The 15,016-nt window shown below is 38.6% G+C and overlaps 1 protein-coding gene across 2 annotated transcripts in view; it reads right to left on the reverse strand.

Annotated features, from left to right (window-relative positions):
• Positions 1-418: 418 nt before the first annotated feature.
• Positions 419-15,016, reverse strand: part of BAZ1A (bromodomain adjacent to zinc finger domain 1A) — a 65,153-nt gene continuing 50,555 nt past the window's right edge. For both annotated transcript variants that reach the window (XM_050897005.1, XM_050897004.1), the window contains 6 exons: positions 7,563-7,810; positions 7,225-7,451; positions 5,465-5,949; positions 4,184-4,329; positions 1,994-2,081; positions 419-1,435 (listed from right to left, as the gene is read on the reverse strand). In XM_050897005.1, coding sequence (XP_050752962.1) covers positions 1,245-1,435; positions 1,994-2,081; positions 4,184-4,329; positions 5,465-5,949; positions 7,225-7,451; positions 7,563-7,810 — 1,385 coding nt within the window. In that variant the 3' untranslated portion in view covers positions 419-1,244. The remainder of the gene's footprint in view (positions 1,436-1,993; positions 2,082-4,183; positions 4,330-5,464; positions 5,950-7,224; positions 7,452-7,562; positions 7,811-15,016) is intronic.

Raw genomic sequence — 15,016 nt, forward strand, 5'->3', positions numbered from 1 at the left:
CGGAGTATGGCAAAAAATCAGGTGGGCAAAACTGGTTTTAAAAGGGTGTTAGAGCTATTGACTCAAACTGAGTTTAATAAATTTAAATAAATAAATACTGAAAGTAAAACTATCAAGGACAGTAAGGATAGTTTAAAGAAGCTGAACAACACTGAGGTTTTACACTGTTAGAATAAAGATCCTAATTAAAGAACCATACAACTTACACACATACTTCTTACGTTACTCCTTACATGCTGAGGAACATTTGCATCACTCAGACCAGGTATCACACTGGCTGCAGCTGCCGAAAATGCTGGTTGGGGTACTCACATTGAAACCAAATTCTGCTGTGTTGTCTCCAGCAACTTGTCCTAGTAAGTTAATGGGGAAGACGGTGTAGCAGTATAACTCAAAAGGAAATGCCAGAAGCTCAAAATACTTTGAAAAATGTGTCGTTTTATTTGTACACTTCCAAAGTTGTACGTAGAAACTTATAGTACAGTCCTGTAAATTTACGCATTGCTAGAAGAACTGCCAGGGACATGGAAAGGTATTTATTGATTGATCATCAAGTTAGAGGGGAATAAACAAAACAAAAAAAAAAAGGAAAAAATTAAAAAAGTTATGGAACTCTCTTTTTTTTTTTGTTTTTATTCCCCAAGTACAAATTTTATAAATACAAAACAAATTCACAAATTACTTTGAATGCTAAATAAATATCTACTTAATAAACTCAGACTGAATACCTCCAGCCAGCACTGGTACAGTACTTAAAAGATATGCAGTTGTACTCATTCATGTGTAGTGTTGAGAAGATATGCTCAAGGTTTTAAACATACACACAGTTTCTTCAACTGTGCTACAGCAGAAGATTTTATCTGAGTTGATAAAGCCCTCAATACCACAGCTCCTACAAAATCTAGAGGATGAAACAAGGTCATTTGGTGCAGGAAAAAACAATGTACTTCTGGAAGATATTTGGGACACATGAATGTATTAAAAATGTACAAAACCTCTGTAAACCAGTACTGTATCCAGTACATCTATCAAAATTATTAGACACTGAATAAAACTGTAGCAAAGGTAATCTTTCCTACGTTCTCCTGAGTGCTTAATATTACATTGAGAATATAGTGCAGGCCACACTTCAAGGTGGTTAAACAGTTGTTATTGCTTTATACAGGTATGACGACTGCGTGATTTAACATTTCATTTTAATGAACATAACAGATTCCCTCAAAAAATCCTTTGGAAGGCAGAGGTTAGATTCGTGACTTCTTTGCCGCAGGAGCGGCATGGTCCACATTACCAGATGTGATCGGAAGTCCAAGCTTTTGAGCCTGAATGTGGAAGAAAGCTTGAAGTCTAGTTCCAGCTTTTGCTTCACTTGTGTTACGAGGGTTGTATTCAAAGCAGTTTGAAAACATCAGCTCAATGTCTTCAATGAATTCCGCTAGTAAATACAAAGTAAATAAATTTAGCGTGTCTCAAGTCACCAGAGAGCAGTATGATAAAGCAGTATGACACCACTGAATTAGTACAGTGATCCTACACAGAGTTGCAACACAAAAATGTCTTTACATATGTGTCAAGTTTCTATCATTATATTAGTGAAGTGCCATGTAAACATTCTTAAATTTCTCTGATTATCAATAAAGGCAATACAAATCAAGCAGTAACAACAGTACCTTTTCTAAATATTTAATCTGTGTCATTCACTGACATCAAAGGCTAGATAAATTACCAGCAATTTCTCAGCTGTTCATTTCTTATCTATCTGTACATCACATATTTTGGTAGTAAAAGAACTATGTTCAACAAATCTTATTTAAAAAATATTAGTAAATGCTCTTTAAAAAAACAAAAACAACAAAACAAAAACCACCACAAAACCCCAAACCAAACACAATTTCAGCTTTCTAATCCTCTGACACAGGTCTATTTTAGGACAAGAATTTATTTTAAAGAGAGAGAACAGGGTTCATTACCTCTTTCAATAAATAATACTTACATGCTAACTTATATTCACATTTATTCACTTTTTCACGGATTATATTTAAGGCAATAGGTTTTTTGATGATATCATAGTAGTCTGGTACCTTTAAAAAAAAAAAAAAGAATGATTCATAGACAAAATGTAAAAAATTAAGCAAATCATGCATTAGCAGAAAGCATTTTGGTTTTGTTTTTAAATAAACAGAGGAGTCCCAAGCAACCACCTCCATTTCCTGAACTGAATATTAGTTTTCAGGTATTGCTTTTCCATTTTTTTGTATCATTAAAGTAGCAGACCACAACAAACATTAGCCAGCAATTCAATGAATAAATCTAATCCTAAATACCCTGTGAACAACTGTAAGAAAATTGCATGAGCAGATAAGCATTACAGTGTTCCAGCTACTCCCATCTGTCAAGCGCAAAAATTATTTCCAAGATTTTAAAACTTTTCATTTTCCTGTAACATATTACGATATTAAAAACTCCTTAATCATGAGTAATGACCGTTTTCACTCCACTACTATTCACCGTCTTGCAAGAGAAATGAAATCCTGAGATTCCATTTAGTTATGTTGAAGAGAAGGTAGTAAACCTTTCTGTAGCAAGCAGGACACAGTATGCAAGTACCAGAGATAAACAGCCACTCAGAACAGTGTTTATGTGATAAAAGTGAGGGGAGGAAAAGGATTGCCTAACCCTTAAGGGCACCGATCATTTGGATCACAGATTTTGAATTCCAGGTAAGCACCAAGCTTAGGGTGATTCTGTCTCACTCTCAAAGCTGGGCGGAGGGGGGCAAAAGAAAAAGGTATCTGATCCAAATTTGACCTTTTTTTACAAGAAAAGATACCCACATGCACCATCATGTATGTTTTAAAACTAAGTTCTTGGTTACAGCCTGTAACTTTACCATGTCAAGTGCAACCTGCAAACGAACCTAGAGAAACAGAATTAGATTGACACATTTTTCATTCCTTTCCCTTTAGGAGTGCTGTTTACGTAAGTACTAAAAAGAAAGTTAATTTTCTTTCTGGCTTGCTGTGCACTGATCATTCAATGTATTCTTTACATTGTCTTAAAGGTAGCAAAAAATTTAAACGAAAATTTCTATCATGATGAAGAAAATTTGGGTCACTCGGGTATGGATTTTTCTTTCCGAACTATACAGAGACTATCCCTTAGTGAGGGAAACCGGAATGCACTGAGTTCCTTTTCAGGAACTCCTCTAGTTTCTTTTCAGGATCAAAATTAAGTTGAATTCTCCATCCCTCCTTAAGAAGCTTCCTTGCAATTCACCAGATTCTTGCGCTTTCCAGTGTAATTCCTGTACTCCAGTAGGCAGACACTAGTCTCATTCAAAATTCCTCTCCTCCTCCTCCACACTTACATCTTTCATTCATGGTTGTACATCACTCTTTTTGTCCAGATACACTAATCCTTCCAGCTATCTGTGACTCTGAATTCAGAGTTTCAAGTCTTCATTTAACAGCGATAGCTGTTAATTTTAATAGAGCACTTAAACACCGAGCTCTAGATGCCGCAAGAATGTTTGTGCAGAGTTGCTCCAGAGGGCTTGGAGAGGACAGGCACTTTGTTACAGCAGGATAGTTCCAGCAGTGCCTTACTACTGACAAGCCAGTGCAGCCTGCAGAAACACAGACATGCTTTGGGAACTTTTATTGTAATACAAACCTCTAAAGCAGCGCTTACTTTGAGTACCTACTTTACCATCAAGTATTTTAAAATCTAAACAAGAGGGAAATTAAATTAAGAACTAAGCTAAGAAATTATCTTTTTACGGCATTATAGTTAACATCAGAGTGAAGTTGTTCCTACCTTGTTATTTTATTGCAGGTCTGTTCTCAAAATACCTTTGCATAAATTGAAGATTAATTCAACTAATTAATTAATAACCATAAGCGTCCCTTTAGCAGTCCTGTGCTCTGTTTTGTTTTTTTTCAAATCAAAGCATTTCACATTTTTAAATACCTGATGGCAAGCATATTTAAAATTTTCCCAATAACACGTCAATTGTAGAAGTTATTTCTGACACCAAATACTTGAGCTGAAATATGAGAGTTCTTCTGAATCCCATTGCTTAGCTGTATCCCCCTGTTTGGGCAATGCTTTAAAATCCCAAGTTTTACTGGCAGCAAACAGGATTCTCAACCGTTATCATTCCTTCTACAGTTCTATCAGTTACCTGGATTTTGGAAACCAGTTTCATGAAAGGCCAGCTGTCATCATGTCGTACCAGTTCCACTACAAGTTGCTCAAAAGCTGAGAGTTCATGGACTCCCCCTTGGCGTCCTGAACTTCTCCTGTTCAATGAGGTTTGAGGAGATGATTCTGGGAAAAAAAAAAAACCACAACACCCCACCAGGTAAAAATAAAAACATGACAAGTAGAATTAAAAAAAAAAAAAAAAAAAAAAAAAAAAAGAAAAAGTGAAACACCATTATTCTTGGGTACTAAAACTGTAGTTTCAGGGCACAGCTCATGTAGTTTGGCTTCAGGTATTAACTGTACTACAGCCTTGTTATTTACCACTAAATGTCTCTCTTGCCGTACAAAATGCTAAGTACCAGGACTTAGCTGGGTTCCTCCTCCATTCTCCTTCATCACATTAATTTTGGAAAGGATTTTTTCACTGATTTCAATTTTAAAACAATTTGTTAAACACTTAAAGAAAAGCCCTATTAGAGAAAAACAGAATAAGCCGCCTGCTCATAACTTCTACTTCCACAAAAACTCTATTCAGACTGGTTTTATCTGCTTTCAAGAGTAGTCAGCAGGGTGGTTAGAGGATAAGCCCAGAAACTCCCAATGGTGAAGGACAGAAATGGTGCAGAATACAAGGCTGCCACACTGGAGTGCAAGCTCTTTGACACTCTTCAGTCTCACACTGGGTCCTTTTTTTTTTTTTTTTTTTTTTTTAAAAAGGTTATTGTAGCTTTCCAAGTATTTCCCTACCATCAAATACTTGGTATTAGCTTAACAAGCAAGGACACTGTTAGCCCTACACCAGACAGACAACATTTTTCTTCTGGTAGCAGTTTCTTGTTGTACATGTATATTCCCAATTTCACTACCTTGCCTACATCTGCATTCTTCACTGTTTAACTCTTTAATAAAACAAAACCATAAAAGCAATAAGTAAACATTTGCATTTGCATGGGTTAAGGCATAAATATCACTTTCACATTTTCTATCCACTTATTAGCAACTGCTCCATATTGTGTGCAAATATGAAATTTCAAATATGGATATAATAAATCTCCTTGGCAAATTAAGTATTTGTTCTTTAGGTGACTGAAGCTTTTTTTAAGGTTCACTTCTGTCACTGCAAAAGAAGGGAATTGTCTTGTTGGAAGTGGTAAAAATGCCTTCAACCACCACTTCTAGTCTCCTTGCTCTACCACACAAATATTTTTAGCAAGGAACAGAACGTGGTTTTCGTTCTGGACAAACACATTTCTCTAACCTGTGGATTGTCGTTTCCTGCCTCTTCTCTTGGGTTCAGTAACAGGAAGAGAAAGCTTTGAAGCAGAAACTGGGTACTTCCTAAGCCGTTCGTTTGAGTCTGCAGTATCAACAATTCTAAATCCGAGAGAATCGGTAGGGCTGTTTTCCAGTGTGTTATCAGCACTCTTTCTTCCTCTCCGTCTTCTTCGAGGACCGAGTAATTCCACGAATACATCTGCTTGTAATGAACTTTGGCTCTGACGAGTGGTCCGGCTATTAAGTCTTAAAGAAGGCTTTGTCACTGATGGAGGGGCTGATTTTACCTTTCTTAAACCCCTTCTGGTAACTTTAGATGAAGATTCAGTTTGCTTAGGTGTGTTTTGCTGACTCCGAGAAGCATATCTTGCCTGACGTTGGCTGTTCTGACTTGAGAATGGATTGTTGAGTTTGGCTGCTCTCATTTTTAATGGAAACTTGACCTGGGGTCTTCCCTGCTTTGCTGGGCTACAAAAAGTGAACAATTATGTTTATTTATCCCAAAATTCCATTCCTCTCTTTTCCCTCAGTTTTCTAATTCAGCATTTAAAAAACCCAACCATTCAAGGTTGGGCTGGTAAGCAGCTGGCTTTCGAGCCAATGCAGTCATCCAATTACCATTATCTTAAATACTGCTCTGAAGTATCTTAATTAAACATTTAAGTGGAGCACATACTTTAAAGAAATGCTCAGAATTCTGATCACCCTTGCAGCTTGTGCAATACGAATGCATTAACTGGAGCACCAGCTATCAATGTCTTTAAATCACTTACTTCTCACAGCAACTGTACTACTAGGATTTTTGAACAATATTATCAGCTACATAAGTAAACTGCAGTTTTAAAACACTAAGTATAAAAGTTATGCTCTAGTCAGGGTTTATAACTAATACTCAAGACTCTCCTTCCATTACAGGAGAGAAGGAAAATCCCAGAGATAAATTTACTTCTCAAGGAGATGCAAGTTCTGTTCAACTATGGAATCCCAACTGTCAGAGCCACAAATAGTCTTGCTTCAGTCAATTCAAAAGACCGTACCAAAAAGAAGAAAAATACTCCGAGATCAGGAAAGTTTCCTTCAACTTTTACGCTCTTGACATGTGTATCAAATCCATCACTTTACTGAAATTATTACATTGGATTATTTAGTAGTTTGGGGGTTTTTTTGTTTGGTTGGTTTTGGTGGGAGGTTTCTTGGTGTGTTGTTTTGTGGGGTTTTTTGGGGGGATTTTGGGGGTTTTTTTTGTTTGGGTTTTTTTTTTTTTTTTCTAAGACCAGCTACTGCAGAAGTCCTCAAGTCCTCCCAATGTCACATAGCCTCCGACGGATGACCTTGTCTTCCCTAATGTTCCAATACTTACTGTATGCATCTAGTCCCCCAAAATTCAAAACTGGACAAAAACAACTCCAGGTTTTCTCCAGAAAATCTTTACTGTTTGAAAGTCTCTCTACTTTATATATTCAAACAGTAGCTGTACAGAACTGCAGCTCTGATGGCCATCTCTCACCCATGCATCCAAGGCTGGAATTTTCATCCTGAAAAGTGAGTCTAAGTCCAGTGGACCTAACTTTTGTTAATATTAAACCCATCAGTAAAAGCCACATTCATAACAAGCTGCCTTTTTTTTAAAAAACATCTTTTTCAGACTGGATTTTCAAGATACGTGCTTATGTGAACAATTATTCCACCTAATAATCAAGATGATATTTCAGTAGGAAACCACTTTAACATATGTCTATTTACCTTATCTCTTCTTCTTCTTGATATTCATCCTCCTCATCTGGCTCTTCTTCATAACGCTCTTCCTCGCTTTGTCCCATTTCATCATAGTTTGCTTCTTCTTCCCCTTCTCCTAGTCGTTCAGCAGTCTCTTCATCACTTTCCACAGAAGGCCTCTGTCTGGAGGAGAGGCGTCTAGAGCGCTGTTTTGGTCGGCACTCTGGACAAAACCAGTCTCCTTCAGGAATGACCTAGAAACAGAAGAAGAGGGGAAAAAAAGAAAGCAGTAGTAATATGCAATTAAGTCGTAAGAACTACTCAAGTTTTGTGTGAAAAGGAAGCACTTCTTTTTCCTCAGATACCTTCAGCTTGGGCCTGATACAGTAAGTATGATAGCCTCGATCGCAGCCATCACACAGCACCATGCTTTCTGCATCGCCTTTCTTTCGGCACACTTTACAGCGAGCATTGAGGATGGACTTGGACCAGATGACACTTCGATCCAACGTAGACAGATGAAGGAAGACTTGGGACAAGCTGGTAGAAGAAAGAAGTGACTCTCTCCAGCGATCCAAAACTGTTTTATAGGACCGTCCACCATCACTGGCATCTTCCATTAAGTAAGGGGATTTAAAAAACAAAAACAACAAAAAAAAAAAGCAGAATGATCAAACTACTTTTTCAAACATCCAGGTTATTCTAGACTATGAGGTAAGGCTCTGACTTTCAAACAGATAGCAGAAGTAAACTGGGATAATACTATAACCTTTGTCTTATCTCTTCAATATTTCCTCCTTAGTTTCCAAGCTGCTGAAGCTGTAAGATTTTACTCTTCCATACCAATTCAACTTAGAACTTTCACATACATAGGACATGAGTAAGACATGAAAAACCTGGAAACCTAACAACTTGATTTAATTTATAAAGTATAAATGAAGATTACTTAAGATTTAAAAAAAAAAAAAAATTAAAATCACACTCCCAATTTACTTTCCTTTGTATGTACATTTTGAAATCCCAAAATACTTACATTTAAAGAAAGTACCTGGCATTAAACAGAGACTTCACTGGCAAAAAACAGCTTAAAGGGCTCTTCTCACCTGCACTTGCCCCACTATAGTCTAGCAGACAATCTTTCAGTCCTCTCTCCACACCTCAATGCCTTTATTCCTGCCCTGCACTCTGCCTTCACAAGAACCTGCACGTCTGTGTGGTTATCCAGACTGGGTGACTGGTCTGGTTGAAATATAACTGTTTTCCTGATATTTTATAAGCAATGTAGCACACATGAATATGTGGTACACACCTAGTGGCAAACCAAGTAAGACCTGGGATCCTAATTAAGTTAGAAATAAATGGGGAGGGGGGCAGGGGTGAGAAATTATATTGTATTTTCAAACAGGTTTGGTTCGCAATCCAGGCCACCGAAGCGGCCACACAAATACACATGCAGAGTAGTGAAGGGGGTGGTACTGAACAGGAATGAGCAGCTGGGAATTACAGAAGCAAATGGGCTGTTTGACGAGCTAGAGAAACAAGAAGGTATAAATGACACCCTGCACTGCTGCTGCTGAGCAGAAAGGGAATTTCTTTATGAATGTTGAAAGCTATTTCTTGCATTTTAAAGCAAGACGGTTTAAGGAGAGGAAAAGACAACATAGCAGTACTTTTGATTATGGAAATGTCCACAGATTTCCCTTCTAAAGGTGATAGTCCAGTAATTACTGTGTGATCTCTAGCTGATTAATGATGCACTCCAGTATAAAATGCCACCTTGCCTGCTGCCCTAGTTACAGTGGGCACAGGAATGGCCTACAATCTACCTGTTTGCCAAATGATTTCTCCTCAGGAAAAGGAAGAGAAAATATCTAATAACAAATAAAATGAAAGAACAAAAATGAGACTAATTGCTCTCCTGGCAAGGCCTTTCTGCCTTCTCATCAACTGGCTGCCAGGATTTGCCTAATCTTGCATACATTTGCATTAGCAGCAAGCAGCACAAGAGAAGTGATGGGAGAAGGCAGAGGATAAACAGGCAACACAGCTTCATAAATAAAATATAGCCACTCCTGAACTGCAAATACAAATTTGGATTTCCTAAAACTTCCTATTACTTCGTCCTTAGGTTTCCTCTCTCAAGTTCAGTCTTACTAAGGATAGTGGACAAGGTCCTTTTCACAGCACTGCAGTGTATCTCTCGATGTATTTTTTAAAATTCAGCAAGAAGAAAATTAAAACTGCTTTTCAGGACACTAGATGCTAACGTAAGACCCGCTTCAGTTCTGCTGCAGATTTCTACTATAACTCTGGCAAAGACACTTTATCTTAAGCATATATATAGTGTGGCAAGCATTTCTTTTGCTGACAATGACAGCTTGAGCATTGCTACTTTTTTTTGGTGGTTATTTTTAGCCTGGATTGGTTCACCAATGTAGTTCATCACATAACACAACAAATATTTGCACTGCAAAACTACAGTTACAATATAGACACAGAAATTACTGGCCACGACCTGCTTCAGCACATCTTGCTGCTGAAAGAAACATGCCAAATGACACCCGCTGTTTCAGATCCCAATTTGTAAAATAAGAATAACACTTTTTTCTTCCATCCATCATCTTTCTCATTTATATTGTTAACTTGGAGGGAGAAACGGCCTCTTCCTTTGTGTCTGAGCAGCTCTACATTGCGCAGTGGGATACCCCTCTGTCAGCTAAGCCCTCCAACCCTTGCAACAATGCAAATGAAGTTGTTTGACAGATCTATGCACTCATCTATCAATAGCTAATTGAGTTCAGGGAAGGGTTTTCCATTTTAGTATTTCTAGAAAGGATACGCAGTTGCACAATGCTGCGAAGTTTCAAAAAAAAAAAAAAAAACAAAACAAAAAACCAACCCAGGGGCATTAAAAGGAAGCGGGGGTGGGGGGTGGGGGGGTGGGGATTATGTGAACATGCAGATTTCTGTCCCAAAGTGATAAAAAGAAAATACAGTTCTTTATCTCTGATTGCAGAAACTTAAAAAAAAGCCAATTTTTTTTTTTTTTTTTTTTTTAAATCTTTGAGCTGTATTTGTTTTACTACCCATGTTTAAACCTTTGGCTTCAATACCACAATTCCTTCAATGTAAGGAACTGGCTATGAAATTATTAAAGTAAAAAAAAAAAAGAAACCTGATAGGATATTCAATACTTTCTAATTCTTACCAATACAAGTAACATTTAAAATTTACCATCTCTCTGACTAGTCTTGTCTTCCACTCCCTTCCTCTTTTTATCCCCCCAGTGGTTCCTGTTACCATCTTCTGCATTACCTAACATTAAATTCATAAAGTTATTTCAAATATAAATATGTTCAGTCTAGAATAGTGGTTCCCAACATGTGCACGCGTCAAAAGGTAGGCAGAGAAGGGTAAGAGAATAGTGTGCATCGAGGAATTGCACATCCCAGGATTTACTTTGACCCCCACTACAAACAGAAGGCTTAAACTGAAAGCTCTTAAACCTACCCTCCCTTACCTTTCTGTCCATCTCTGGTACAAATGGCTACAGGAGCAGCTCACTGACCACAGGTTTCTCTCTCAGCAAACAACTTGTCTGGTCTACGCTACCACGAACCTCCTAACATCTCAAAAATATAGCCAGTTTATGGGCACAGTCCTCAAGGACCAAGAGAACTGGCTTGTCTGTCCATGTGAAACGACATACTTAAGATATTTTTGTGCAGAAGTGTTCTTGAGTATTAAAATGATGAAATTACTCTCCCAGGAAGTAAGAGCCATAGTAAACCTCATCTGCTCCAAATGCAAGGTACCTTCTTTGACTGCCTTCTCTGAAGGGTAAACAAAAACTTTTCATCATAAAAAAAGCCCACTTCCACCTTTGCTGCCTCTGCTCATGAAACTCTGCAGGGAAGTAATGAAAGCATGAGAACAAAGCATGTGTATATACTAATCCTATCCCAGTTCACTGCTGGAAGATGTCTGATGCTATTATGAGGAGGACAATTATAAATAGAAAAGGAAACAACTTTGGGAGTAGAGGGGAAAAAAAAAAAAATCAAAATCTAGAAAGAAAGGAATGGAATAAAAACAAGCAAAAAGGAGCGAAAAAGCTGTATTTTTCTTTTTGTCCCGCAAGAAGTGCATGGCACAAGTTAAAAAGGAGGTAAATGGTTCCCAATATCAGTCACAAAGGTGCTCCCATGAATTAGAATCCAACCTTTCGTATGGAAATCTGAAGGATGCTTAATGACTGAAGTCCTGCACTAGTGCAGGAGGCAGGGTTTTTTTAGTGGCTGCCTCACTGAACTCCAGGGCAACTAAATCCCTTCATCATTTTATACCTCAATTTTCACATCTATGTAATAGGAATTATGAGACCTATGCTTCTCCACTGCAAAGTATTTTAAAATGTAAGGAAAGTAATTTATACCAAAAAAGACGCAAAATCCACAATAAAAATCGTTTGTATTTCTTCCCCCTCAAACATATTTTTTATTTGAGAAGTAGCACTTCAGAGTTTCCATCAAACAGCTATTTAAAAAAAAAAAAAAAAGCAGCTTTTTTACATCTTAACTCAGAATTTTTGCAGGAAAAACCACGTAGTGCAAGCTGCACCTCCCTTTTTGTGATTCTCCCCAAGCATTACCTTGGGCTGGACTGAAGGATGAAAATCCAAATTTTCGTAGCTAATGTGTAATGAAAGGATTTCTAAAACACAATTCATAATTAAGAAATGCATACAATTCAAGTCATTTTACATTTAATCACCAGACAACAGAAGATCAGCGGCCATCTAGCAGCTCTGCAAGGCAGAGGGTGCTGTTTCTGGGGTTGCTAGATCTCCTTTTGCCTTGCTATCTTCTGTGTCAGTCTTTTCTTGCTCTTCCACTTGAATATTTGGTATGCACCTCAACTCTAAACTTATCAGAATCACCAGTGAGGCTCTTGGCAGCCTGATAGAGCCTCAGAACAAAAACAGAGCAGAGAGAAGCAGCTGGTCCTTTTATTGCTGTGCTGGGTCCCTTTGTCTGCTCTGCACCCTGGAGGCCACCGGGATAAGCTTGCCAGTGACTGCAGTGAATTTCACTGCACCGTCTTTAGTACTAGAAGCTGTAAACAGAGTGAAAACTAAAAATTGTTAAGTATGGCTCCATTCCCTAACAGGAACAGAGCACAGTGAAGAGGGGGCGGAGAGGGAAAAGAAACTTTGCAGTGAAGGCAACAACTGAAATAATGACAGAGACAAAGCACGTTCAGTTTGGTTTAAAGCAGAAATGCAGGGGTACTCTTTTTACCAGAAGTGTTCCCCTGTACTTCTACTAAAACAGAACTCCTAGCACTTGCTTGGCTTCCAGTGTTTTTACTTCAGTGGTAATTAAATCCACCTAAGAAGTTCGGTTTGTCAGGTTTAACGTTAGAAACAGATATGCAGGCATTTTGTCTAGGGGACGGTTCCATTAAATAGTTGGAACAACTATAAAAAACACTCCTGTTAGAAGAAAAAAAAAGTGAGTGTATGGACACAATGATCTAGATAAGAACAGGCAAACAAAAACAAAAAAACCACAAACCAAAACCCAGTGGTTACAAACTAAAAGCTAATTTTTATTGTCAGAGTAATGTTGGCCACTTTCTAGAGGGGTCAATGAAAGAGGGCATCACAGTTCTGAGCACAAGGCAGTCCCCAAGCAAGAAGCAGTGTCCACTTTTTATTAAAAGGTTTAGTAACACTTCTAACACCTCCTTTTCAAGCTAAGTAGAGAACTTTTCTTTGCCTGTTATACTTACGCAAGTTGCAAACTAAGAAACAGAACTTGCTGTGGTAGCATGCAAAGGCATTGTTTCCAACTGGGGAGCTTAAGCTTAATATAAGATTATGCAAGTTTTACACTCTTGTGTTTTAAAACATGTCTGAAACACTGTAGAGTTAATGTCCGGAAAAGGCTGCATCCAGAACTGCTGCTTGACCTCTAAAGTGCCTAAGTTTGCCAGATGCCTCTCAAACACACAGGTTTCCTTGACACTTTGCAGATGCGCCTTCTGGTCACGTCCAGAAGCTCCCAAGTCAGAGCACCTTTCATGTAACTAACTGCCTAGAGGTCAGAAAATCATCAGCGAATATGCACGTGTTTTAAGCTTTCTTTACTACAGAGCCGCTCAAAGCTGTGGCTCCTCCAAGAGCTCTCTAGTGACAAAACTAAGATCTTGCCTTCATTCAGACTCATCTCCTGCTAAAAGCAGCCCATTACGCAACCAAAAACATGAGATGCTTGCACCAAAGGTAAAGCAAGGAAGAGGGAACCCGACACTGTCGCTTAATGGTTAGGGCAGTAAGCCAGAGCAGAGGAGACCTGGGATCCTTCCTGCTCCCTCAGCTATATAGGTTACTCTATACATTACAGTAATCTTACAGCGGTACCATTTTTCAGAGCAGAAGGACGCACAGGCACAGTATGGTAAACCAACATATGAGATTTAAGACATGCAAATCACTAAGGCTGCTTTCCCTATATACTTTCTTTGCCACACAGTATAAAGCATCCCAAGGAAAACAGGATTCCCAAGTTAAAAAACAAACAAGAAACCCCACCATCATTCAAAAGGTCAGGCAAAAACATGAACCATCATTAGATTATGGCAGAGTTGGGACCACTGAAAAAAAGACACAGGATGATTGCTAAAAAACTTTCTCTCCAATACTTCAGGGACACACTTCTTCTTTTAGTCCTTTTCCTCTAACTCAGGATGCCCGATCTATGGCCATAACCTACTAATAGCCATGTTTTTCCCCTTAAGGGCACACTGTGGTAAACTTACAGCTGTCAGCAAGATGCTGTTGCCAAAATACTCTCAGAGGGAGCTTGGAAATGGAGGCATATACTGCACATGCAGAGTAAATACAACAAACACTAGTTGTACTGTCAATTAACTGTCCCATGTGCATGTTGTAAATCTAGTCATATAGCAGGAAATAAGCCATATCATGCCTGGCTTGGAAAGGGCTGACATACTTGAACTGACCAAACAGCCAAGTAAAGCTTTTAAACAGCTGCAGTTTAAACTACTCCTATGCTCTCCCTTTTCATCTTAATCATTTGCTGCATTTCCCTCTTCTAGAGGTCATCACACTGATAACAAAAGCTTGTGGAAGGGAACCCATGCCTGCATGTCAGAGTCTCTGGCACAAACCTAGCTCAAACTCATCTGCAGCGGTAACTGATATCCAGACACCAGACTCCGTGCAGGAGCAGCCGAGATGCAGAAACAGTTTCAGGTCAACTGTGCCATGGGGCACTAACGTCTAGTGTTAATACACCAAAACCTGCATTGTCATCTTAAACTACTGCAGCAAAATCTGCCAAAGCCTAAGGATTTTGTACGCAGTCATTATCAGAGGAGAGTATCAATTTAATAGGATGTGTAGCAGTTCATGCTCTGGAGCACCCCTGGTATGTGTTGCACTGGTAAACCATGCTGCACTCTTGCAGGTGAGAAGTAAAGCAGTCCAGCCGAGCACAAAGCACAGCTCATCCTCAGTGCAGCATCCAGAAGGGAAGCCTGGCTGAGATAGCTGCCTTGGGAAGGATAAACCACCTTTGCACACTTCTCCAAGACAAAAACCCCAGTTTTGAATTGCAAAAGGAACATAAGGAATCCAGACCTGAGGGATCACTGGAAAACAAAGTGACTTTACGCACTTTGGATCCCCTCTCTCACCCCTAGAGCAGGTTAGAGGAATTCAAGGAAGGAATATGTGTTAAAGTCAAGCTATAATCATGCTTTGGTTTAAATTTTTCTTGCAACCCTTTATTTC

The sequence above is a fragment of the Gymnogyps californianus genome, chromosome 5 (genome assembly GCF_018139145.2).
Source record: "Gymnogyps californianus isolate 813 chromosome 5, ASM1813914v2, whole genome shotgun sequence".
In the NCBI taxonomy this organism is placed as follows: Eukaryota; Metazoa; Chordata; class Aves; order Accipitriformes; family Cathartidae; genus Gymnogyps; species Gymnogyps californianus.